Source organism: Mesitornis unicolor, unplaced genomic scaffold (assembly GCF_000695765.1).
Source record: "Mesitornis unicolor isolate BGI_N332 unplaced genomic scaffold, ASM69576v1 scaffold1033, whole genome shotgun sequence".
NCBI lineage: Eukaryota > Metazoa > Chordata > Aves > Mesitornithiformes > Mesitornithidae > Mesitornis > Mesitornis unicolor.
The window spans coordinates 53,774-81,675 of NW_010175090.1; the positions used below are offsets into that span (position 1 = coordinate 53,774).

The following is a 27,902-nucleotide window of genomic DNA, read 5'->3' on the forward strand; positions in this document are numbered from 1 at the left end:
GGCGGCCTCATCGGGGCCAGCTTTAAGTCGACGGCCTCGGTGCAGGAGCTGGAGTGCATGGCCGAGTATGAGCGCCTGAAGAAAGAATACGAGATCTTCCGTGTCAGCAAGAACAACGAGGTGGCCTCCATGGTGAAGAAAGAGGCCAAACTGGACAGGGAGAACAAGCGGCTGCGTGCCGAGCTGCAGGTAGTTCCCACCACCCTCTCGGCTGAGGGAGCTGAGCGGTCAAGTGAGGCTGTGAAAGACTTGTTCCGCTTCCCAGGAAAGCTGTGGCAGAGTGTGATGAGTTTTCCTTCCCAAAGAATTCAGGGTGCTGGGGAAGTGGTGCGCATCCCAGCGCCATCCTGGTGAGCTGCCAGGATGCAGTCAAGGTGTGCCTCAGGAGATGGGGACTGCATGGTGCGTGGCCGTGATTGTTAGAGGAAGGTGATGATCAGAGAGCTGGAGCATCTCTGCTATGCAGGCAGGCTGAGAGAGTTGGAGCTATTCAGCCTGGAGAAGTCTTCCGGGAGACCTTAATGTGATCTTCCAGTATACCTGAAGGGGGCCTACAGGAAAGCTGGGGAGGGACGTTTTACCAGGGCAGGTAGCGATAGAACGAGGGCTTCCCTCCCTGGAAGTGTTCAAGGCCAGGTTGGATAGGGCTTTGAGCAGCCTGGTCTAGTGGGAGGTGTCCCTGCCCATGGTAAGAGGGTTGAAACTGGATGATCTTTAAGGTCGCTTCCCATTCTAACCATTCTGATTCTAAGGAGAGAGATGTGGGGTACAGGGATAACATTGTATTTAGACCTGAATTTCACTAGCTGAAAAGTCATCCAAAACCTTTTGTCAGTGATTGCTTTCACTCAGAAAAATGTTCTATTAAATGTTTTAGGCACTTCAGAAAACTTACCAGAAAATACTTAGAGAGAAGGAAAGTGCATTAGAAGCTAAATACCAAGCCATGGAGAGAGCTGCTACTTTTGAACATGATCGAGACAAGGTCAAGAGGCAGTTCAAGGTATGACTTGACTTCTCTTTTCCTGGGAAAATGAGAAGAAAAATAAAAGATGCCCCTTGATCACATTCTGCCAATGAATTATTCTCTAATGGCTTTCAAGAGGACCACTCTCTCTTTTTTTTTTTCTGAATAGAAGTATATTATCTGCTCATTTCCTTCAAGATAATCCTACCAAAACTTCTCAATAAAACTAAGATGAAAATATAGATAATAACTTTTTAAATATCAAAAGAATATGCAGTGAAGCATCTGAACACAGGAATGTATTTATATTTGAATTACAAGAAAACACAGGCTGTAAAAAGTGTGTATAAACATGATAGCGTGCTTATATACGATAACCGGTTTAAGACAAAAGCCTTTGCACTTTCTGAAGGGATGAGTTGAAAGACCGAGCTGATGCTTCTGCTTTTCCCTTGCTGCAGATGATGATACTTATAGCACCCAAAACAAAGCAATGGGTCCTGGTTTTCCACTGTTTTCAAGATTCTTGATATATTTCATTGTAACAGGTGTTAGTGTTTGGCTGATATATAAAAAAGAGGACTGGTTTTGACCTTATTTGAGAAAATGAGACTTGAAGATTTCATCTCTGTATTTAAATCTAGATTTGTGTTTTCTTCCCCCCCACAATGGGACTGTTTTACAAACAGGATAGCTAGGGATGCTTGATCACTTTCTGTCTCAGGTAATTTAAATTTTTGCAGCAATCAAAGAGAAGATTGTATGTAAATGTAAAAAAATACATGGAAGAATAAAAGGGAACCTTTAAAAATATTGCATGTGATTTTAGAAGACAGTATAATTTAAAAGGTGAAGAAAGCTACTTGCAGTTTTTAATGAACTTTCCATACTAATGCACGCTTTTAACTTTCAGAACAGTAGGATAAAGTTTAAAATGCTGCAATTTTAAAAACAGATAATTTTAAACTACGTTTCCCTGCTCATGTATAGGTTCCTGATGGGCCTTTTGTTCACATCTTCATGCCTTTGCCTGCTAAATGAATGCTAGAAACTTATTTTTCCAATTGAAAGCAGATAACATGAATTCAGGAACTGATGCTGATTTTCAGAATATTCATGGTTTGTACTTCTTGTTGATTTGTTTGGGTTTTTTCCTTTTCTGCTTATAGATTTTTAGAGAAACTAAAGAAAATGAGATTCAGGACTTACTGAGGGCCAAACGAGAGCTAGAAGCAAAACTTCAGAGGCTCCAGGCCCAAGGAATCCAAGTGTTTGATCCCGAAGAGTCTGATTCTGATGACAATTGTACAGATGTTACAGGTAAGAATTTCATCCCCAGCATTTTGTATTGGAACGTGACTGAAGTCTCTGAATAGTAAAGCACAAGATGAATATTTATGTTCTTTTGAAAAAAAGTTTTATTAATCCAGGTTGAAAAGCAACATAAAGCAGTTTAAAGGGTAAAAGCAGCTGATGTTACAAACTTGGTTTAGATTGTGGGAACTCTGCTTTTCTGGTCTTGTGAATGAATAGATGAAGAAAATAGAGCACTATCTAGACACAGTGACTTGAACACTTTTTTTTCTTTACATTGTTCCGTGAAGAATTCTGAGTTTTGTAGTCTTTTCTGAGTTTTCTGATTCTAGATCTGAGAGATCATGTTCCAAAGGATCAAAAAAGCACACCTGAAACTAGAGGGAATCTTAGATAGACTTACTGTCTGCGGATGATGAAGTCTGCCAATGCTGGTGTACTTTTCAGAGAAGGAGAGTTAGATATTTAACGAACATGAACTGACCAAAAGAGTAATTTTATTCAAGAATTTTTTGAAAGGGAAGCCCTAGCAATCTTAATGACATAAAAGGCAAAACCTTGTCTGTACTGTAAGAGGCATTTGATAACATGGGAATGATTCGGATAGTATGTGATCAGGTCTCTGACTTTGTATCTGATTCAAAATAGAGCAGTAATTGTAGCAGGCAGTTAGGACCTTAACGCTCTGAAGGAGAGCCACCATTACTTCTTGCACCATGAAGAGTTACTGAGGAAAAACTGCATACAAGTGCCGTTGTTTAACCTTTGTAATGCTTAGTGAGATATATCAGCTGTTACATCTTGGCAGGAGTAGAAAAATGCATTCTTTAGGAGAAGCATTTCAAAATGCAGTGATTGGCTTTTTGCATAGTAATTATGCATTTGATGAACTTTAGTGGTACAGATAGTCTTGTTTTCTTTTATATATTTTATTTCTGTCTTGTGTTAAATTAATTCTTTGAATTCATTCTTCCCTTCTTCCCATTTTCTAAGTCTTTTTCAGTTTCATGATCTTCTCCATGGAAGATTCATTTAGAGTATTGAAAGTTGTATATTGATTGGCAGGAGTGTAATCCAAGGATATTACAAAGAGATACTGTGAAAGCTCTTTCACACAGCACAGAGAATGTATTTAAGTTCTGACCTACAGCCCCATTACACTTTTTTAGTGCTTGAAAAGTTGTCAATTTTGTGAGGTGCACAAATGACTGCAGCAATACTGTGAACTGTTCTGATTTGTAATGCAAGACAGCATTTGAACCCAACAGATGTGAGCAATACATATAATAACAAATATTAGCAAATAACCTTATCTCATTAGCAGCATGGCTTCTCATAAACGTTGGACAAGCACCCATTTAGAACTACAGCACACAAATGTGCGAGCAAATCTCCTAAAGGCTAAAAAACTGTGATCAGTGGCATGTTGCAGTACATTTCAGCTGGAGCATTTAAGGCAGATATTTAGCTTGTTTAGTGACAATAAAGAGATTGGGTTTTGTTTGCTTTTTTCTCCTCAATATTAGCTGCTGGGGCACAATCTGAATACTGGAATGGAGGAGCTTTGGGAAGTGAGCCATCCATGGGTAGTATGATGCAACTTCAGCAGTCTTTCAGAGGGCCTGAATTTGCTCATAGCTCGATAGATGTTGAGGGACCATTTGCGAATATAAACAGAGGTAAGTAATGCTGGTTTGTTTTGCTGGGATTGTATGTGTCTATCATAGAATCACAAAATGGTTTGGGTTGGAAGGGACTCGAAAGATTATCTAGTCCAACCCCCCTGCTATGTGCAGGGATGCCTCCCACTGACTTTGCTGGTAGTTTCTCCCTTTTTCCCTTCAGTCCTTCAGGCTCTGATTCAGAAGTCTGTGCCTGCAGAATGGGAGGGGAGGGTCTGCTCTGTGATGGCTCCAGGTTCATACATTAAGCCTTTCATCATCCCATATGATATTGAAAGGAAAACTTATTCTTAGCTTGAAAGAATGACCGGCCACAAAATGAAGAACCTAAGGAAGTTTTAAAATCCATTGCTTCTATAGGAAATTGACATGCAGTACTACAGAAAGCAATAGACTTTATCTTGAGAAGAGGAAGTTCCCATAATGTTTGCTGCCATTTATTAATATGGTCTAATTGAAGTACATGTAGATTGGGAAGGAAAAAAATAATGTTCAGTTATGAGTGATTTTATTATTCTTGCATATTTTTACTTATTTTACAACTTATCAACTTGATTTTGTGGATACATTTAATCAATCCTATTTAAAGAAAATATAATTGTAATGATAATATGAATATATTTAACAGTTGTTTTGCCACATTATCAAGTTATATGACATTATCAGATGTCATTTATCTCTAAATTAAAATTTTTAAAATTAAAATATTGAGTAAAAATGTTACTACTATTTTAAATAAAATGTATTCATAATGTTAAGAGGTGATGACTTATCTGTTATGTAGTGTAATCAGATGTGAAGATCTCTAGACTTGATGTTATTTTTTTTTTTATTGGCAGATGATTGGGATGCTGCTGTCGCCAGTTTATTACAGGTTACTCCTCTGTTTTCCCACTCCCTGTGGAGTAACACAGTAAGATGTTTTATTATTAATACTGATGAGACTCAGCCAGAAGTGGACATCTTCATTAGAGTGAGTACCTCACCAACTTAGGCTAACTTATATGCTGTTTTGTTTCCACTGTGATAGTTATTTAGAAATTATCTAATATTTCTTGAAAGCTTTAGTAGGTGTAGCCTGATTTCAGTGAAGTCAATGAAAGTAGTGTCAAGGACTTCCGGGGAAGAAACTGCATAGAGAAAAGAAGCTGAGATTTATCTAGTAGGTCCTTAGTGTTATGCAGGTTTAGTAATAAAGCATCGTTATTCAAATTTGCTTTCAGAACTACTCACCAAAACTTCAAGGAATCTGCGAAACAATGGGATACTTCTTTCAAGTTGTTAATTTTCCAGAAGAAAATGAAAGGCCTCTTAAGGATGTAAGAAAATGGGAAATTGAAAAAAGTTCATTAGTCATTTTGCTCCTGCATTTAACTTTGCCAAGGTAAGTATTTTCCAGACTGGTAAAGCAAGTAGAAACTGGTAGTTTATGCAGAGCACATAGCTTATTAAAATGTGCGTGATGCTTTGCTCAGTGCATTTCCTTAGCTAGTATCTTCTAAGTGAAACTCCTTCAAACTTCAGATTTGCTAGTGCAGACAGTTAAAAGAATATATCAGCTCTGTATAATTTTCTTTTTCTTGTAGCTGCACATTCTCTTAAAATACAGGATGAAAGATGTCTTCATAATACAGAAATTTTTGCTCTGTCATGCGTATTGCTGGAGTCTTAGGAATTCAAGATGACTGGTGTGAATGTCCTCAGTGTTTTTCATTTCCTTATCTAGTCTTACACCTGTCTGTAGTATTTTGATTTTATTCTGTCACACATTGTTTTATATCTTTGGCTGTGTTTGAACTGATTTCATGTCTCTCCTGTTTGGTACCTTATGCTAGCTTTCTACAGGTTAATTTACTGAAGTCATGATGTTTTATGACAAATGGTGATCCAGTGTGTTCTGTTTGTTCAGTGAGTAATTTCCTAACCTTCTAGGAGAAGAAACATGATTTACTAAGTGAAAAACACAGAGCTAGGGTTACTTCTAAAATTGTATTAGGACTGTTTCTGTTATGCATTTGGAAATTATGGGCAGTTTGATTTTGATGTTTGGGGAAGAGAGGGCTGTCCTTTTGTTGAAGAAGAGAGAAAAAGGGATTAGAAAACATAATATTAAGGATCACAGAGTGGCTATTCCAGAACATCTGTATGAACGCAAAAATCTGAAAATACCAGTATGCATTAATTTTCGTATTAGCCGTAGGTGTTGAACTAGGGATTTCAAACACTGTTGTGTTATTAGAGCTCTTGTATTAATTAGACCTCCTGTTTCTGTAAATAAAACATCTGTCCACAGAGAATTAAAGGCTGGTTTAAGATGCTAGTAGCTAAAATTTACAACAGTGGAGTGCTTCAGGGAACAGCAAGGTACCACAGAAGATGGTGATTTGTTTTCATAGAGGAATCAGACTGGAGCTGCCATACATTTGTGCTCTTAGAAAAATAATGAGGGGTATGTTACCTGCTGAGGGTGTATTGACACTCCAAGGGGATACTACTGCCAAGTAACCCAGTTTTATGTATGTGGGTCACAAGCGCTGAAGAACAAAATGCACAAGAAGAAAACCCACAAAGGAGTATTCCTGCCAACAGTATTCACTTAGAGAGTTTCTCTTAGAAAAACTGTGATTAAAATTGCAGTGTTAATATAAAGAACTTAATGTTTGAGAGATTGTGTCTGCTATTGTCAACATCCCCAAGTTGTATAGTTCCTTCTGTGAAACAGCAGTAAATTGCTGGAAATTATGTTCATGGATATAATTCACATCTATAAATACAAAGTGCTTTTGAGTTTGAAGGTGTGTAATTCTCCTTTTCAACTACTCTAAATTAAAAGACTATCCTACATCTGACAAATACAAAAGGACGGTTCCTAAAAAGGTCAAAGAATAGAACAGAGCCGTCAAATAAGTCATGGCAGAGCATGTATATGATGCTTGTTGATCATGTGTGAATCCATGTTCTTTCCATGAAAGACAGTTACCTTTCACTTTGCATATTGGTATGGCAGGAAGATAAACTTCTAATTTACGAAGCAATAATAATAAAAATTAATAAATAGTTTTGATGTGTTTGGTACAAGTAGCATATATTTCTCTCTTAGCTGTTCCTTGCTTCAGAGTTTGCCTTAAATTCTCTGATAAAATATTTGCTTGCCCTTTGTAAATAGATGTGACTTTTGAATTAGATTTTGCAGTGAAACTCATCTTTGGAGCTTGTGTTGATTGAACTGTTTACTACAGCAGTGTAATATAGCACAAGAATGCTGATTTCCAATCTAGTTGTTTGTTGGAGGACTGCGAAGAAGCCTTCTTGAGAAATCCAGAAGAAAAGCCCCGGCTAATTTACCACAGAAAGGAGGATGACAGAGTCAGTTCAGGCTCAGTGCAACAGTTAATTGAGCAAATTTCTTACCTGAACAAAGCAAAGGTATGACATTTTAAAGACTTTTGAATTGGTTTAGTTTCATACTATAAACAACATTGAGTCCTAGTAGTGCCAGATTTTAGGAGAAATTGCATTACACTCATTGTTCTGGGTGCTCATTATGTGAGCAGATTGATAGAGCTGAAATTTATGAATGTTATGAAATTTTCATTAGCAGGGAAGAAAAAAAGCCTCTATTTGCACTGAAAAAACAATCCCTATGCTATAAGAATAGAATTTCTTACCTATGTTTAGCCATCTGAATAGCAAGGCTAATTATCTAAAGTCCCTCTGTAGCCAGAAGAAGTGAAAGAAGAGATAATTCCTTCCATCTGAAAATAGATCAGGTGCCATTTTTCCCTCTACAGAGAGAACTGTTGAGAACAGCTGAAACTAGATGCCCAGCTTTTAAAAGCTTAGGCAAAGTGAATCCTACCTCAGGAATGCAAAAGAATGGAATTTAAATGTGTTCCAGACTGGTTTTGTTGGAAGTCCTAAATACTGTTCCAAATTAGATTCAGACTTGCGTCATGCTTTGCCATTTACATTTTCAGATGATTGATCATACTGGAGGTGTGGAGGAAGGAGCATATGAAATCTATAACTGTGTGGAAAAGATAATTAAACAGGTAGAGTACATGATGCATTTCAGCTTTTTCTGTTCCTACTCTGATTTATGATCTTAAATGATGTCAGTGTGATTATCAAATGCTACTTAGATGTAATTCAAAGGTTCTTTCTGTGTTTTATCGTTAATATCTGGCAAGCGAAGAAATCTGTAGGTGGAAAATAAAAGCCCAAACTGAGCAGTACTGTATGGATAGAAGCAGAAATAACAGGGGAAAGGGATCTGTTTCTGGACTAAATTATCTTTTAATTTCTCTTTATGATAGCATAAGGAAAGACTGCATAGTCAATTCTCTCCTTATCCTTCCTTGTGGTGAGTTGTTTCCACCATGGGAAGACTAAAACCAATGTCTTGAAACCTGTGCATTCAGAGTTAGCTTGGTTTCATCTAATTGCTCCTTTATTTATGTTCTCTGCTAACCTAAAAGGAAACGATCATATTAAAGTTGTTAGAGCTGCACTCACATACAGTGGAATTGAGAGTAACACCAAATGTGCCTGCACTGTTAAGAATTATAGTTGCAGTTTTCTCCATGTAAATTTCTTTTTATGTAGGATATATTGGGGTGTGAAATGACAGAACTAGAAGGCAAGGATTTGGTTGATAAGGAGGAGTCCACTGCTCCAGAAGAAGAAGTTTTTGGTGATGTATTATGGGATGCGCATGATGAACGAGAACAGATGGAAGCTTTTCAGCAGGCCTCCAATTCAACATGTGAGCTGGGATTTGAGAAAGTAAGTGCACTGGAAATGTATATGGATGAAGGGAAAGTCATCACTCATTTCTATCTCTTGTTAGGCAAGATGTACTTCTAAGGAAGAAGCTGTGTCTGAGAGCATCCTTGAGACTGTTACTCCTTAGGCTACAAGAAGCCATATGTCTTACATAGATGGTGTATTTATTTTCTGGGAGAGATGCCTATTTGTGTGTTGTTGAATGGCATTGATGAAGAAGCAGTTGTTTCTGCACTAAAGAAAAGTTTTATAACAGTGTATCAGAAGTAGAGTGTCCTCCTAGACTCTGGTTGTCAATACAAAAGGATCCGAATGTCTTTTTTTTGTCATTGTTTTTGAGGAAATCCGAGCTCTCTCGATACCTGGAGTTAGCTCTCTTAGAGATGACTAATGAAAAGATTTCATCTCATCATGCAGCCATACATATGTGAGAAGAACATAGGAAAGTTAAAAGTGGAGAGCTGCTGAATAGCTCAGTACTTACTCATTACTTGAAATAAAATCCATAAAGCCTTGCAAGTTGGAGATGTCAGGAAGAGTTATATGTAGGGAACATATAATGGACGTAGGAAGAAAAAGCAATAATGTGGTCATGGAAAGTGATGGGAAAGCTTATTTGGGCAACATTCCTTGATGTTATAGTGTAACATAAAGATGCAGTTTCTCTATTGCTGTGTTTAAATTGTTAGTACCCCTATTTTACTAACACAGCCTTAATCTTTTACTTAACTGCTAATATATTTGCAATGGGTTGGAGAACTGTGCCATCTTTACTATGTTCTAGATCAGTAAAATAATAGAACAGTAATAGAAAAAATACCTATGTGTATCTCCACTTCTGTTTTGCAGACAAAATATTTCTCCCAAGTGGATTGTTTTTGCTTTTGTCATCCTGAACTCTGCTACAACATTCTTGGGCATTCATGTGGTGAAAGAAAGCCTTTCTTTTATGTGCGTGGTGCCTCAAAATATCATTCATGGCAGATGCCAACTTTGAAGGCTTTGTCTGGGCAACCATATCCAATGTAGCGGAGTGATTGGGGGAAAGGGAGGCAGGGAAGCCTGAGCAAACACAGGACTCAATTGCTTTACTGTAGTAGCACTAATTCAGTTTATTAGCACTGAAAGTTCCATTTTAAATAGACTTTTGGAAAAAAAAAAGTTTGTTTATTTTACACTTTCTTTAAAAAAAGATAATAAATTCTGTGGTTTACCTGTTTTATTACAAAATTTATTTCTCCTTGTGTTATATTGCATTTCAATAGTTATTCCCTTACCTTAACAAATCTGTTCATGCACTTTATATCTAGATGGTTTACAATACTAAGCATTATATTTCTTCCTTAATCAGTGGAATACTTTGTTGCTTTTTTGTAGTATTTTGAACGTCTAAATGACCTAGTAGCAGCACCAGCACCAATTCCACCTCTGCTTGTATCAGGAGGACCAGGCTCTGGGAAATCTCTCCTTCTGTCAAAATGGTAGTTTAAAGTAATTTTTTTTTTTGTATGAATGAAATTTATGAAAAAGTTTCCATTACATTTCAAACATCATATCAGTTTAATTAGAGGTAAAATGGGAGCATTTACAAAGCATTGAAGTTATTGAAGCATCCTGGAAAGATCTGTAGTAATTAAGTAGCTAATTCCATCTGAAGTGCCTTTAACATCTCCCTGGCTCCAATTGCAACACCCTACAGATCTGTCTTTGCACGGCATTAATAAGTGATTTCAGTAGCTCAATAGTGTTACCCTTCTCTAATACACATAATGGGTTCTTTGGAGTCTTTTAAACTGAAATAAAGGAAAGATCAGACCTAATAATTTAACATAGAAATGCATTTTATGGTCACTTGTAGGCTATGACAAAATTTGCTGACATACAAATAAATTGATAGTGTCAATTCTTAAAAGCTTAGTGCCGTGACTGTCCAGTGCTGGGAAGAACACTTGTTAATGGCTATCAGTACTGGGGAGAGCAAAAGTGGAACCTGACACAAAAAGTTAAAATGGTAGCTCAGCAAATATCTATCCTGTTTTGTAAGATAAGCATGGAACACTTAGAGCTCAGACATTCTATCTCCTTTGGCAAAACTAATAGTTTTTGACATATAGTTGCAAAATTATAGTCTAGTAAGTGCTTGCTTTTTTCTTTTTTAACTTCTCTCATTAGGATTCAATTGCAACAGAAGCATTCACCGAACACACTAATTCTTTATCACTTTGTTGGGAGGCCCTTGTCGACTAGTTCAGAATCTGCATTGATAATTAAACGCCTTACTTTAAAGGTATGCTATATTATTACATACCCTGCATTGCATGATTCTTGGGAAAGTGCCAGTGTGTGTGTGTATGTCAGAACATAAAATTTTCTACAGGTTTTTCTACATCATTTAAGAGTAATACAAATGTAAGGCATTATAGAATGGAGGAAATTTGATCCTATACATTGGATGCAGATCAATTAAGTAGCATCTCTCAGATATTCATAAAAGATTGACATTATCAGTTATGCTTCCAGTGACCTATATTGTTCACTTATAAAACCATATAAACTTCTTCCAAAATTTCCTGCCATCTGGCCCATGAGAGAGGCAGGTGGTACCTCTTCTGCCTTTGTGTTTAGAAACCTGAGGCTATGTTCACCAGTTGGCACCATATTGTTCCTGGACTAGTCTCTCTCCTGTGTTAATTCATTTTTTAATTCTGTGTTAGGTATGTGGGGAATAAGCGAAGAGTATTTTTGTGCCAAGGTCTAAGCTTTCTTTTGCCTTCACAGAATGGCACTAAGGACCACACAGAACTAAAACCTTTAGAAAAATAAAGTCAATTGCAGTTTTCACCTGTAATTTAGAAGTCTTCTTATTTAACCTGTGCAACGTTTAAGCCCTTTAAGCCTCCAAATTCCTTGTCCATTGTGTAAACTCAGGATATCCCTCTAGAATTTACACAACTAGTCCAATAAATATACTCTGTTCTGCATATGCCTGCTTTTTGCATATACTGGAAGGAATGAATTCTGTGTGAACTTGACTGGAAAAACAGCCTCAAATTGTGTGGTGCTCCCCTCTCCTTGTGTCTATAGGACTTCTTTCAACTATCCTAGTTGATTTTTGAAGTAGAATGTGTTATGTATGTTTACAATTCTGCAGCTTATGCAACACTCTTGGTTAGTGTCACCTCTGACTTTGGATCCAGCTAAACTTCTGGAAGAGTTTCCCCGCTGGCTGGAAAAGCTTTCTGCACGTCATCAAGGCAGCATTATTATAATTATAGATTCTATTGACCAAATACAGGTATGTTTTCAAAATACTTGCCATTTGTCAGTCGAAAAGAAACTTTGACTATTGTAATAGGTTCAGCTATATCTATGCAACAGAAATGTTAATGTTTCCTTTGCTCTAAAGAGTACATATGGAAAATAGTTTTGCAAAAGGTGCAGATGAGTTAAAATAGTCTTTATAGATAAAGTTGGTGTGGAGTTGGTTTTTTTTTTTCCTTCTAAATTTATCCTAACACCTTAATTTTTGAACAGTCCAGTTACATTATTAATCCAAAGATTAAAGGCTGTGAGCTGACTTACTGGGCACGTGAATAGCCTAGTCTTTGTGAGTTGAACATTTCAACAATAGTATTCTATCTGCTTTATTTAATGTACGGTCATGCTGATACACATCTATGGATCATTTACTACTGTTTCAAGAACAAGATCATGAAAAATTTTTAAGCACACTGGAGAATTTAAGACTTCTTTCACTGAGCTGTGCAGTTAATGAAATGTATCAACTTCTTGGATTGTTTTGAACAACCTTTGTATTAAGTAACCAAAATCTGTTTTTAAGCAAGCTGAGAAGCATATGAAGTGGCTGATAGATCCACTGCCAGTGAATGTGAGAGTGATTGTATCTGTGAATGTAGAAACATGTCCACAGGCTTGGAGGTATGTTACATTTCTGAGATGTTTCAAAGTAACCTGGGTTGGAATTACTGTATCAAATTACAGTTACTTGTTGTAAACAACCAGATTTGCCAAAACCTGTACATTTAATAGGATAAGGTTTTGCAGCCGCTGAGGACAACAGAAGCTTCTGCTTTGGAACTGCAATGAGGACAGATTTTAGGTGTTGGGAAACCAGATTTTTGTTTTACTGGGAATGGTTTGTCCACATGGCTGTATGAAAGAGGATATTAAATGCAGTCAGATGTACATCAAGAACTGCAGTACCATGATACGGATTCACGATAAGGCTAAAAGTAGAAATTTGACTTGTGATGACTAGAATTTCTTAGTAGCCAGAAATAGCTTCAATTACTGCTTTGATGTCAATCTTTGAAAAGCTCTGTAACTTTGATGTCTTTTTTCCTTTTGTGTGCTATTTAATAAGGTCTGAATATGACTTTATTCTCTCTTACCAAAGGTTGTGGCCCACTCTTCATCTTGATCCTCTGAATTCCAAGGACGTTAAATCTCTCATTAGTGCAGAATGTAACTCTGCAAATGTTAAATTGACTAAAGAGCAGGTATGTCTGTTGCAGTTCTTCTAAAGTACCTTACTCTTAATATAACTTTTAATGAAAACATGGAAAGATGAAATAAGCCCAGCTGCCAAAAGAAGGTACTATATTTAGCTAACTAAATACTGCTGCCCGAGATAGCATGAAGTTTGGGTATTTTTACCCCATGATGCAAAGCACTGAAATGCAGATGGAGCAGTGCAAATTATTAACACAAAACCAGTGCACCTGTCATAGCACATATTGCTGTAAACATGTTCCTTTATTTTAGAATTATAGAAGGATTAGTATTGCATATTATTGTAACAATGTTGGGCAGAGGCGGGGAATAAAGTATTTTACCTCTTTGCCTTGGAGATTGATTCTGTAAGCTAATCCTCATCTTCAGAGATGCAATAGTTAGATCCTAGCTCTTAATCTTAAATTCTAAAGGAAACTTTCACTCATGTGCTCCTATAGCTAGAAAAACATGCGGTATTTTGTGCACTAGTTATCGTGTCATAGTCTTCAGATCTTACAGATAGAAGCGTATCTAGAATTTTTCTTGTCAAACAGTGAACATTGTATTGGTGTGGTTAATTTTATCTTGTCTCACAGATTTTGTTTAAAATGTTGTAGGAGAAGAAGCTTGAGAGACATTGTCGTTCTGCCACAACTTGCAATGCGTTGTATGTCACTCTGTTGGGCAAAACCATTGCTTGGTAAGTTGAGATGATCTTTAAATTAGTATGCTTGTCACTAGGTTAGAATACTTCAAGTATGTTTGTTAGTGTTTTAAAATACATTCCTTTAACATAGAATGAGTCTTGTTAAGAAAAAACAGTGGAGCAGTATACAGAGTTTTCCCTCCTTCACTGACTGTGAGTGCAATGGGAAGAAAAATCAGAGAGTATGCAATTGCCATTTTGATACTAAGTGAATCCAGATCGTTGTGTCTGTGTGTTTTCAGCTCTTCTGGTTTTATTTTATTTTTCTGTTGTTCTGCTTCAGTGCTTTTTAAAGGTATTTGGAGAATGTTGGTGTTTTTTTGTTAAACAGTGTAATTCAGGTCTGTTGTATTTACTGATGTACTAGATAGTTTGCCTCATAGATTATTAAGGCTAAAAGGAAGTTCAACAACTGTTTAGTTTATCATCATGCATGTGGTACTTTACCCTATAAAAATGTAGAAAATTAATCTTCCCTCTTGTGCAAGTGAATACTTCAGTGTATTGGCTTATTATTAACCTAGACTTCATCTTGTTGAGAAAGACGCATTTTTCATGTAGAGACTCACAGAAGATGATACACTGATTGATAATTTACTCTGGGTGATTAATTTTTGCTTCTGCTTTATGTCCTAGAACGCTTAATTGCTCCTGAAAACATGCTTTGTAGATGCATTAAATGAAACAGCAGCATGTGGTTTTATCTTTATCTGACCTGGTATTCTTATTCTGTACTCCCGCTGGAGGAAAAAACACTGCAATGTACTTTTTTTCCTTTTTCTTAATGAAAATGTTGCAGTTATTTAGAAAAATCAAACAGTATGACAGAAGATGGCTTCAGGAATTCTACTCTTCTGTGTTCAATCTTTTGAGGTGCTGTATACCTTTTTAAACTCAGTAGGAATTCAGAGCATGTTTGAGATGGAGGTCTTCAGTAGTTTCAATTTGTCTTGCTCAGCCAAATTTGATATGTTAAACTGTGCCCTTTTTGTCCTTCTGCTCAGTGTTGGAAGTACAGGAAATATCGATGAAACCCTTCAACAGTGTTTCCAGTGTCAAGACACAGTGTCACTGTACAGGCTTATGCTGAGATCAATTCAAGAATCATTGCAGAGTGATAAAGAGAGAGGTCTTTTGAGAGAGGTGAGCAGAAAATGCTTCATTATTTCTACAGATAATGTCTATTCTTTCCTGTAAAAAGTTTTTCTGAAGTTAAAAGTAAACATAGATTTATGTTGGTTTATATGTATGGTTCAGAGGTCACTGTTTTATTAGTACAGAAGGGACAATTTCATTAACCTAATTATATCTATTGCTTAACTATAGAACATATGACTGCTTTGTGTTAAATTTCAGGTAAGTTGTTATATTGCAAAACTAAACAGAACTTTTCCACTAAGGTGCGATACAGTGTTAGCACTTCTTTGCTGATCACTTGCTTAACTGCATTCAGCATAGTAAATATAATCAAAACATGGTATTTTGTGAATATAGGGCATAGCTTATTAGATTTCTGATTACTCTTTCTGCCTTCACAGAACTTTCCTGTTGTGTAGAACTTTTTTTTCTTATGATTTTTTTAGTAGGACATGATACTCAAGCATTGCTAGAAGTTCTTTGATGCTGGCAGCATAAGACTTTCAGCATATTTTAATGAGATGAAAATTCCTTATGATAATGGAGTTATTTTCCCCCAGTGTTTTAGAGGAAAGTCTAAGGAGCCATGTTTTTGTCCCAGAGTGTCAGATTTGGTGCATTATCTATTAAAATATTAATCCATTAGCACTGAGGACTGATCTTTGAGGATGGAAGAGGGAAAAAGGCTTGTGTAGGCAGTTTATTTTTTTTCCCTTGATGTGCAAAGTTGTGCACAGTGATACACATTACTTTTCTTAGAAGTTCAATGTAACTAAGCTCTGCAGCAAATATTGCTAACTGTGTAAAATAACTTTTCTGCTTTATGTAGATACTTTGTGTCATCGGTGTTAGCCACAATGGCGTGAGTGAGTCAGAGCTGATGGAACTTTATCCTGAGCTGTCTTCTGCAGCATTGGCCTCGCTTGTTCACAGCCTGTACAAAAAGTGTTTGCTGACATATGGCTGTGGTTTGCTGAAGTTCCAGCATCTCCAGGTAATTTTGTAATTCTAAACTCGTACAAGTGAAACTCCATCCCCTAAGCCCCTGCTGTTTTTAAGATCTGTTGCTAAGTAGGTATGCTGTGATACATTGGTGTTTGCTCACTCATTTTCCTTAACATCTGGTCTGATGTTAGAATCGCCTTGAACACTACTAGAGCTGTGACACCAGCATTGGTCAGTATTGTTCAGCAGTTGCAAACCTGGCATTTCAAACCTTCAGGAGTTTCTGATCTATTAGTTATTAATTGCATGTGTCCTAGGAAACACTGGTTCTGCAAAAACAAGCAGAATTGAAGGACAAGAGAGTATTATCTGAATAACCAGAGCTTTGGTCAAATATAAGACAATCTATTTGTAGTGCTTTTGTCATAGAAGGATTTTCAGTTCTGTAGCACAAGAGATCTTGCATAGTCCCCTGTGTATCATCAGCACGTAATAAACAAATTAAATGCATTCTCTTTCTCTCAATTATACTGTCTTTCAGGCTTGGGAGATGGTGAGGCTGGAGTATATGGAAGAAGGTGAAAATGTTATTTCTGCCTACAGACAGAAACTAGTGGAATATTTCACCATGCAGCTAAGGTAGGGCAATATTCCTCAAGATGTGCTAAATTGAAAGGTTTTATGCCTCATGGATATTTTTGTTTTCTTCATACAGCTTCTTTGACTCAGTACATTAATATGGCAAAAAGGCTGCAAAACCCAGTTGTCAGTTTAGCAGTTTATTGATATGTTGCTTTTTAATCTTGGAAAAGATTGAGGACTGTGGGGGAGAATGGACATAGAATAAAGTTATCCAGTGAAAAGGTAGGGCATGAATTTATACCACATCAGTTATTTTGTGGTAGCTGACCCCATGTGGATTTTTAACTCCCAGTACGTGCTAGGAAATTTGAGGTTGCTTGGAAATTGAAGCAGAAGACCACTTGTGTTCAGCAAGCAATTAGCACATACACAAGAGAAGGTCTAGTAGTACAGCTGAACAGCTACAAGTTCACATCCAGGTTGAAAACTGACTGGTATTTACAGCCCTGAGTTAATGTGTCTCAGCTGTGGGCTACCATTACTGCTTCTCAGAGCATCCACTGTTGGATAGCAGAAAGGTAAGAGGGCCACAGTGGACCAGGCAAAGGAGGCAGAAAGGGACAGTGAACTGCTGCAGGGCAAGGTACCCCTTGTGGGAAGGAGGAGCAGCTTCCTGTGGGGTACCTGGGGGTAGCAGCACCTTCTGAGGTGAAATTAAAGATGTGAGAAAATGGAGTGCATAGTACATAGTACTACATGTAGTAGTCTGTCTAGACGTTCAGGTATGGCAATTATATGCTTGCCTAGTTTTCACGTCAAATTGGCAAGACCTGTTAGGCCTCTCAGATTTTTCATTTTGATTTGTTTTTCTTTCAATAGTCGAGACCAAGTGACTTGGAGAAGTGCAGATGAACTTCCTTGGCTCTTCCAACAACAGGGTGATAAGCAGAAGCTACACAAGTGTCTTTTGAATCTCTTTGTGTCGCAGAACCTTTACAAAAGGTACAAAGGTAGCCACTGCTTTGGCGATTATAAACATTTCAGAGTAAATTTTTTGTCAATATAAATCAGAAAATGACAGGTGTAGATTAAAGGAATTTAAACAGTAGAGACTGCAATGCTAAATGCTATTGCCATATAAATAATCTGTTTTTTTCTATTTTGTTACCCCTGGGGGTTGGTGAAGGGATAAATACTGCTGTTGAACAGCATTAGTCTCCATGGATTGTCTCTGTAGACACTGTAGCATAAAGACAAAATTCATGCATATGTCCCTTTTCTTTAAGCTAGCATCAGTCTGAATAGAGGGATATCAGAGATAAGATGAGCTTCTTATTTCCTTGTTAAAACAGGGGACATTTTGCAGAATTGCTGAGTTACTGGCAGCTGGTTGGGAAAGATAAGAGCTCTATGGCAGCTGAGTATTTTGACTCTCTGAAAGAATATGAAAAAAGCTGTGAGGGAGAGGAAAGTATGATCTGCCTGGCTGATCTTTATGAGACCCTGGGACGGTTTCTTAAGGACCTAGGTCTTCTCAGTCAGGTAAGTACATTTAGAGATTGTTGTAACAGCAAGGAGGCAAATTAAGCAGAGCTCAGTGCGTGCCTTGTGTTGCAGTTGTTAAATTATTGTAGCATACAGGATGCTGCCAGCTGCCACCATATTCTGAACTTCGTTGTTCCAGGCTGTAGCTCCTCTGCAGCGGTCTCTGGAGATTCGAGAGACTGCGCTGGATCCAGACCACCCAAGGGTGGCGCAGTCACTCCACCAGTTGGCGGGAGTTTACGTTCAGTGGAAGAAGTTTGGAAATGCTGAACAGTTGTATAAACAGGCACTGGAAATCTCTGAGAATGCCTATGGAGCTGAACATCCTCGGGTAGCACGTGAACTTGATGCACTTGCGACCTTATACCAAAAGCAGAGCAAGTAAGCTTAACTACACTGGTGGTTTTGTTTCATGTGGAGGTGGTACAAAAATAACAGCAAAGATTTTCTTCCTAAAGCCAGAATGTTTTTTTGGCTCTTTTTTAGAGTTTCATAACTTCCAATGCAACAGTGAGCATCCCCTCTGTGTTTTTGTAGCAGGCCACCCAGTACAAGCCAACTTTTGTGCTTAGTTTTCCAACAAACCTCTAACAAGTTAGAGGTAAAGGATAAGCGTTGTCTGGTCCTAAGCATTTTGGGTATTTTTATCTTTGACAGAATGTGTAAATTTCTTAAAAATTCTTAAATTCTCCTCAGATTTGTATGTTCAAATAAGTTAGAAGCTTTCCAGAATACCCAGTGATACTACATATAACATTCTTTCTAACACTGCAAATAACTGTTTTCAGATATGAACAAGCTGAGCAACTGAGGAAAAAGTCCTTCAAAATACGCCAAAAAGCAGCAAGGCGGAAAGGCAGTCTGGTAAGGAAATGCTTGATAATTAATTAAAATGGTGGGCTTGTTGCAGCTCTGCTAATCTGATGCTCAAATGCTTTTGATAACTGAGGGTTTAAGTAGTGAAGTAGCCTAGCAGCAGCTTTGATAACTGCCCTTTCAACTCTGCTGGAAGTGGAGATAAGTACAACTGGTTTGTAATTCAGAGAAGTGGAAAAGAAAGAAATGGATATATACGTTTTGGGGGTGCAGAATTTCTGCTGATACAGTTGGCTGTCAAAATGGCAATGGAAAAGGTTGTTATCCAGAAGAACGGAGGCATTTATCCTGCAAATACTATTGAACACAGTTGCTTTTCACATTTTCCTCTTAGTATCAGAGTTCAGCTGGTAACTCCAAAGCTCTAGTTGTATCTCTAATGAAAGTACTAAAAAACCCATAAAAATGCTTCTCTTTCCACAGTGCTTAAATGCAAATGAATAATGAAGATTTTGTCTGTTTTTGTACTAAGTTCGGGTGCACAAATATTTTTATTAAGACTGTAAAGATTAATAAGCCAAGTGTGTAACGATGACTGCACTTCCTGCTTTTTGTTGCATTAGCTTGGCAGTCCATTTTAAAAAGAGACATGTAAAGCCTTAAGTAATACTTCATATGTATTTGTATATGGCATTTAGGATAGGATATTAACTTGATTTGAAGTTTTGAGCTTATAAACCTAAGAATTTGATCTGAGTTGGTTATTCAAACTGAAAAGTTGAAGCAAATCAGCATGTGTGATACAGGGAAACAGAGCTGTATGACAGCACAGTAACTTAAATTTTCTGGAAGCATGTTTGGTGAAATTCACTGTTAGACTGTAAATAAGTAGAATGCCTACGTGTTATTTAGCTTGAAAACAGAACTTGGGTAGGATTATTGTGCTCCAAACTGAGTCTTCTGATTTTCTGTCTTTGGCTGTACACTTTAAAACTAATGGTGACTGGCTTATATTACCTTGTGCTTTGCTATAGTGTGGCTTTGCTCTCCTGCGTCAAAGAGCCCTGCAATTGGAAGAGCTCACGTTAGGCAAGGATACACCAGATAATGCTCGGACCCTCAATGAGCTTGGAGTCCTCTATTACCTGCAGAATAATCTTGAGTAAGTTGTATTAGTTGTGACACATCCACTGAGGGTTCTTATAGATCTAAATGGAAGCAAAGTATTGAGAACTAGCAATAAGTGTACACATATGATCAAATACTCATGGTGCTGTCCTTGATACATTGTGCTGTTTTTTTTTTTTCTGAAGTTGATGCTGTTACCATGTATTTACTGAGTCAATGCCTTTTCTGCACTTAGAATTGATGTTCCACGGTTGAATTTAACATAGGCTTCATGGCAAATGCCAGTTCTCTCTTGAAATGCATGCCCCCTCTACTCAACTTCATTATTTTGTGACCCTCCTTTTTTAGTGTTCATCCTTGAACAGCAGGATTGTTGCTTTTCTGTGAAAAACACTCAAAATGCCAGTAGTACAAGAAATCGTGAGTTAAATATTCACTGTGCATGTTCAGGCTCTTATCCTGCTGGCCTTTTCAAGGGCAAAAGAGAACAGAGGTGTTCTAAAAGCAGACTGAGTTAAGCAGCGGTGTTGAAGAACAGGAATAAAAGGTACAGAGCAGTTCTGATTGCATGGTTAGCCATTCTTCACAGCGTCTTCAGTCCACAGAGCAGGCTAAAACTCTGTGTGGTGAGGGAATTGTAAAGTTACCTTAACTATCACCCTAATTAACTGAATCTTTTTAGGGAAGAAAGAAAGCGCGCAGTAAAAAAAGCACAGAGTAAGTTCTGGAAGTGTTTTTATGTTCTTCTTGTATCTGATGTTTTTGTCACTCGTAGTTGCTGTGTAACAAAAGTGTAGCATAATTTGGGATCTGAACACAGAGTCTGTTAAATGCAGGACCTTTACAGTGAAAGAATTGATTTTTAACAGTTGTTAGAAATGTGCAGGTTTTCGTCAGTTTACCTCAATGAAGTCATGCTGGAGTGACTGATTATAGAGGAGCGATATCTATCTTGCCTTATATGAGATCATTTTGTATTCCACTTTATTCTTATTTACTTCCTGTCCATCACAGCCTGCTTCTAGAGTAACTGCATCTCCACTATTTCATAGGTGAGCGGAAGTGTGAACTTTGTTCTAGTGAAGGTTTAATTCATTTTTTAATGGATATCGTGTGTCTGTTCTGAATCAGCAAGTCCAGGATTGAATTTGCTGATGATTTGATACAGTTAGAATGAAATCAATGGCAGAAGGGTATGTCACTTTATTGGTTGTTATATGTTATACCACACATCATCCTCTAGCCCTTACATAGAGTGAACACCTTTTGACAATTGCCTAAGAGCTCCAGAATTGAACCTACATTTCTGTGTATAAATGGTCTTTTTTTTCCTCCTCTCTCATGCAAAATGAATTTTTTCCAATTTGCTAAGCTGACCTTGTGGGAATGGTGTCACACCAAGTTTGTGTGCATGCCAGGATGACAAACTGCCTAGTTATAATGGATGCTGCCAGTATTTTGTGGGAATCACCTATTGTTTGTGATAGATAAACTGCTGTAAATCTATAAGGGAATAGTTGTACTCTAGTGAGATTAAATGTGCCCATTTGATAGGGAAACGTTTGAATGGTGACATTACATGGAGTCTTTTCTACTTTGTCACTTCTAGACAGATTCTGCTATGAGAATCTAGCTCATGACATGTATAAAACCTGTTGCAGTCTCTGCCTTTGGTATGAAAGCTGTCTGCTGCACCTTGTTATGTGTTTTGTATTTTTTAAAGATACTTGCATTCCACTACTGCTTTATCCATGGGAGTACATGGCTGCTATGAGGAGTTGCCCAGAAGTTGGTAGAATGTTTTGAATAAGGAAGGATTACTTCATATCTGAAGATGCAGGTTGAATTAAAGAAATGAAGAGCTGCTGGGGTAGTGTAATGTTTGCTGAAGTCTGCTGCACTGGCATTTCAGTCCTTTAGAGGGGAACTTCAAGTTTGCACAGGAATATTCTAATTAGTTTTCTGTGTTCTGATGGTTAGCATGCATGGCAGGACTGTGTCTGGGATGTGTAGTTCCTCACTCCTTAAATGAATTTCTGATCTGGCATTTGCTTATTCAGCAGAGAGTGGAAGTCCATTACCAGGTGTCAGCATCTGAGGCTGTTTATGCCATTTCAAGCAGCCACTTTCAGCCTGTACAGATGTTACCAGCTTTAAAGTATCACTGAACAAATGTGTTCTGTAGGACAGCAGAGCTTTTCCTGAAGCGCTCCTTGGAAATGAGAGAGAGAGTCCTGGGACGCGAGCACCCGGACTGCGCGCAGTCTTTGAACAACCTGGCAGCCTTGTACAATGAGAAGCAGCATTATGACAAGGCAGAGGAGCTCTATGAGAAAGCTTTAGACATCAGGAGGAGAGCACTGGCTCCAGATCATCCCTCCTTGGCTTATACTGTGAAACACTTGGCAGTGCTGTACAAGAAGATGGTAAGCACAAGCCTCTTACCTTTTCTTGTCACCTAAATTAACTATAATGCCTTGCCTTGTTACAGTCTTCAATCCAAAAAGGAGTGGGGCATAGGAATTTTGTCTGCTATTGTTGTTGTACACACATGCATAAAAGACATAGTCAAGCAGCCTCAGTCTGTTTCCAGAAAGCCCAGTAGGTTTTTCAAAACATACTTTGCTTAAAGAAAAGCTGTTTATGAACAATGTCTTCAGTGTCCTGCATGCTCAGTATTCACCATGAAGTATTTCTGATTTGGTTAAAAGCTACTGTTGTGGCTGCAGTGAGGGAAGCTCTTCCCAGCTGTATTGGAGTTCTCCACTGTCTGCTGTGTGACATCCACATACCAGATGTCAGATGTCTTAATGGAAAAATCATGTTTTAGGATGTAGGAATAGTTCTTTTTACACAGTGACCTTGAACTTTACAGTCCAATTGAGAGTAGCTTGAATGCTCATGAGGGAGATAGTACTTTAATAGTAATCTGTCATGCTGAGCCACCTCAGGCTTATGGTAATTCAGTGAAAGATGGGAGTTACCTGCTAAATGCACTATGGGGAATAACATTAACAGCAGAGTAAACTCCTGTGCTACATAATTTCAAAGTGAATTATGAATATTTGTGTTTGCAGATGGTCATTCTGACCACTTGATATTATCAGTGTAACAGTAGTGTAAAGTTTCCAGTTGTGGAACCAAGATCAAATTCAAAGGATGACAATTCTTTTCTATTTTCCACATTTTACCATTCTTCAAAGAGAAGGAGAGTCCTTGAAGATAATCCCTTGGATCAAATGCCCCTGTGTTTTTGCTTAATAATTGTTACCTGCTCTTATGTGCATGAAATTTTTTTGGGTCACATATTCTCTGCTCACTTCAGCTTCTAATTTTCATGCTGCTAGAAACTGCAGAAGCACTCAATATTGGCATCAAACAGCTCTTTGCTAGTTTGAAGGGGCATAAATTAAAATCCATGGTGAACTAGTGACATGAGGAAGAGTTGAAGAAGAGAAGGGACAGGAATCAGATGTAGAGAATGACATAAATGAATTATTTATAGATAAGTATTTTTTCCAGATAAATTACTGATCATCTTCAGACTGTGGCATGTTAATGCTTTGAAAAAGTAAGGAGAAAATTTTATTTGAGTTTTGCAATTACAGTGAACCATTATACAATCAACGTTTGCAGTATTTGATTTCTAATTGCTATTGAATGTGGGAATTCACATTCTAATAATAGAAGTCAAAATGTAGTCCTGACATATATCCAGTTAATGTGAGCAGAATAAAATTTGGAGGAAAACAGATATGCTGGAAAAATAACTATAGTAAAACTAGTTGGAATATGACTGGGGTATTTTAGTGAAACCAAAGTCAAGAAGCCAAAGTCTCAATATGGTGATTGGGAAACAACAGGTACTTGAAATGACATTGAACACTGGGGCTGCTCCATGTGAACATGACTTGAATAAGCAGAAAACTGCTCAGAATTTAAGGCAGTTACATTTCCATTACCATTCTGGTAAAACTTAGGCCCTTTGAGACAAAAAAAATAGCTCTCTGCTCTCATTTATGTCAGTTTGAGGAAGTACAAATGGAGAAAATTATTTGAATAGAAGTCCAACTGAAAATTCTTTTTAGCATCCTTTTACATGAGACACTTTGTGGGGAAAAAGTAAATTAAGAAAGAAAGAGAAATAGACATAGCTGAGAAACTCGTTAACTGTGATTTGAATGTGCTCAGCATTTTGGAAAGTTATGTCCTAATAAATATTCATGATTAACAATCTGTGCACACTATAATTATGAATTAACCAAAGTTAAACACTTATTCTGGAAACAGTTGCATCTTCTCCAAGACTTTTTGTTTAAAACAGGTATTTTTATGTTACCATTTTGACACAACAGAGCAGAATTCTTTTTTCCTGTTACTTCTAGGGAAAACTTGACAAGGCCGTTCCTCTGTACGAACTAGCAGTTGAAATTCGACAGAAGTCGTTTGGCCCAAAACACCCTAGTGTGGCAACTGCTTTGGTGAACCTGGCTGTTCTTTATTGTCAGATGGTAAGTTTTTCGTGTCTTACATGTTTATTATTCCCGCCTTAGGCTTTTTTATGATTTGTACCTAAATTATACCAAAGAAACTTGATCACATTGAAAAGAGAAGTTCCTTATAAGACTTGCAAATTCCTAGGTTCAATTTTAAAACTTGAAAGGATACTTGGCAAGGAGTATGTATGCAGGGAACAGACAATTGCTGTGACTGGTGTTTCACAAGGACACTGGGGCTAACGGGCTCTTTAGGTAACTCAAAATGCCCACATGCTTTATAAGACTAAAGGTGGAGTACAGTATTTTCAGCAATATGGTGGTTATCACAGTATGAGGGAACACAGCTCCAGCACTAACTTGGAGGGAAACATCATCCTTTGAAATTTGTATCTGTGAATGAAGAGTGCCCACCTTGATCAACTGCAGCTCTGAAGCTAAAAATCCGAGAAAGCTGTGGACTTGATAGAGAATATGAGATTTAAGAGAGATGCGGTCATTGTGCTGAATTCCTTATTTAGCAGTAATAGGAGTGAGCTGTAGATTGCTTTCTTGTTTTCTGTGTTCATGCAATCTGCTTACCTGATTTTGAACAGAGATTAAAGCTGCCTCGGGTAAAATTAAGGAGCATTTGGTAACACAAAACTTTCAGTACTGAGATTTTCAAAACTGTCTAGGAAGTGCTGACCCTAATTATTGTAATATTAGTGGGAATTGCATTTGCAAATGCAAGGCAGTTGCTTTGACAGTCTCAATTATCACCCTCATCTGTCAGCAGTATTGAGAACTCAAAACATATTTCTGGTTAAATTTGCATGATTTTGCATTTAGGCTGTGTTGATACTATTTTGGAAAAAAAAGGTAGCAAATACAATACACATCTGTAACAAACAACTTTCTCCCACCCAAAGAAAAAGCAGATTGAAGCTTTACCTCTTTATGAACGTGCATTAAAGATTTATGAAGACAGCTTTGGTCACATGCATCCTCGCGTGGGAGAAACTCTGAAAAACTTGGCTGTGCTAAGGTAAGATTATGTGCTTTCGCCCTATAAAAGCAAACTACCATAAAAATTACTGGATGAAACAAAACATCCTGGATTTGTGCACTTATTAAAAAGTAGAGAGCCTTAAGTACACTTTGTTGATAGCATGGTGTGCATCTCGGTTTAAATGAATTGAGAGAATTGTTTTATTTGCGCCTTTCAACTTTGTTTTACTCTTCTCCAAAGCTATGAAGGGGGAGACTTCGAGAAGGCAGCTGAACTTTACAAGAGAGCTATGGAAATTAAGGAAGCAGAGACTTTGTTGATAGGTGGAAAAGCAACTTCTCGCCACTCATCAAGTGGAGATACATTCAGCTTAAAAAGCACATTATCGCCAAACATTTTCCTGGAACATGGACAAAGGTGATATAAACCTGCTCGAAGAAAACCAGTGTCTATTGCTATTTTAAAGCAGACTTATTAAGAAAATCTATTTTTTCTGGGATAATATACTATTTTGGGACCGACACCTGTCTTCATGAATGACAGGGATACAAATGTTTAGGCTTGAAATCTTTCCATGTTAACTCTGCAGACTGTGTGATACAAAGTGAGCTTCTTTCATTGTATATATTATAGATATGCACATTAGTTACCAGCTCGAGTTATAGCTAATACCAAAAAAAAGTGGATTTAATACCTCTTAGCCCAAGTGGCAGGATTATAACAAGTTAAGTTGAACCAATTGTATATACTCTCTGGGGCAGTTCTTTCTTCTATGTCGTAATAGCCTGGCCTAGAGGATTTGTGTCTATATTTCATCAATCCTTTCTGCCTTTTCAAAAGCTTTTCAAGTTAATTCTAAAGTCGTAATAATTTTGAAAAAGTCAAAATACTGTTCCACCCTAAGTTTTACCTCCAGGGTGATTTCAGCTTTAAGCAAACTTACATTAAAGGTATTTGTGCAAAAATAATTGGTTTCCTTGGGAAGGTAATATATCTAAATATATCATCATCTGCAGTTAAAGCTGTTGTCAGATTTAACTGTGTTCAGTAAAAATGCTTTCAATGAGGAATCAGAATGAAGATGATCATGACCCAGTTCCCTTTTGTTAACCCTTTAGCAATAATTTCACTGTTTATCTTATTGAATCCCTTAAAATAAAAGAATGTTTGTATGAGCTGGAAAAACCAAGTGATGCAAAATAGTTTGCCATCAGATAAAGAGATGCTAATCAAATCTACCTGCCTGTTGTTCTGGTTTGAAGGAATTTAATATTTTGGTAAGGCTGTAACTTGGCAAAAGACCAAATTTGATTTTTAAGATTAACCTATAGTTGAAAACTAATTAAAAAATATCTCCTGAAAGTATTAGAAAGCAGCAACAAGAGTTGACACATCATAATAGCTCTCTGGATATTTTCTTTACTTCAGAAAATGGGTTTTTAATCAAAGCAAGAGTTTTCCCACTGTATTCCAGCCACCTTGAAAAGTTCTGAATATTGGCCAGCTTCTTCGCAGGACTGTTACTGAGTGAGGAGAGGAGTGAAAGGGGAAAAAAAAACCAAACCAAACCAAAGACCCCAAAACCCTCAACATTCTCAGCTTATATGTGTTTCTGTTGCTTTCTTCTCTCAGACCTGTTCATTCCCTCCTCTAAAACCAGTGTTATGAATTATCAGATGTCTGGTCTAGCTTGTCACCTCTGTTCTGATTTTAACATGTATAATACTACATTTTGTTCTCCTAATTGTTTTCCTTAATGCTTCTCGATTAAATAAAAAGCTACTTTCTAGACCTTCAGTGTTGTATCAGACTTTCTCCATTTAGTGATTTCCACTTCTGAACTCTTACTTCCCCCGAGTTACTTCTCTCCAACCTATTCATAGGTTGCATAGTTGTTTTGGGGAGAAATCAGTCCCTAAAAAGCAGATCCTGACCATCCCTGGTCTGTTAGAAAAGATGATGAGGAAACAATAGCTTATCCTGTCACCGTAAAGAAAACTTGATCTACAGAAAGTAAAAGAGGATTATGATTAATAAGTGAAGGGCCTTACAGGCCGCATAAGCTTATGCAGCTGTCATAGTGCTCTTAAGACAGTTGTTCATGTATTTGTGCTTGTATCTCACAGACATTAAAAAAAAGTAATTTGTATATGTGGTGTATGCCAAATTATACTTCTGTGTAGGAGAACTCCACCTCAAAACAGTGTGTCAGTGTCAGCAGTTTCAATGCAGCTTTAATCATACAATCAGAGTATTAACATCTCAATAACATTCATGATCCACTGTAAAAACT

General features: G+C 37.4%; 1 protein-coding gene across 1 annotated transcript; it reads left to right on the forward strand.

Moving 5' to 3' along the window:
* NPHP3 (nephronophthisis 3 (adolescent)) lies at positions 1-26,342 on the forward strand (the record flags this gene model as incomplete). Its single annotated transcript, XM_010181243.1, has 27 exons — positions 1-189; positions 878-1,003; positions 2,137-2,287; positions 3,808-3,960; positions 4,803-4,936; positions 5,187-5,347; positions 7,242-7,389; positions 7,941-8,015; positions 8,569-8,748; positions 10,126-10,229; positions 10,921-11,035; positions 11,900-12,043; positions 12,590-12,687; positions 13,166-13,268; positions 13,881-13,963; positions 14,974-15,112; positions 15,936-16,100; positions 16,593-16,690; positions 17,513-17,635; positions 17,986-18,175; positions 18,318-18,559; positions 18,967-19,042; positions 20,029-20,156; positions 22,308-22,548; positions 24,508-24,633; positions 25,530-25,645; positions 25,850-26,342. Coding segments are annotated over 27 exons (3,789 nt in total), but the record flags the coding sequence as incomplete, so codon positions are not given.
* Between the last annotated feature and the right edge of the window lie 1,560 nt (positions 26,343-27,902).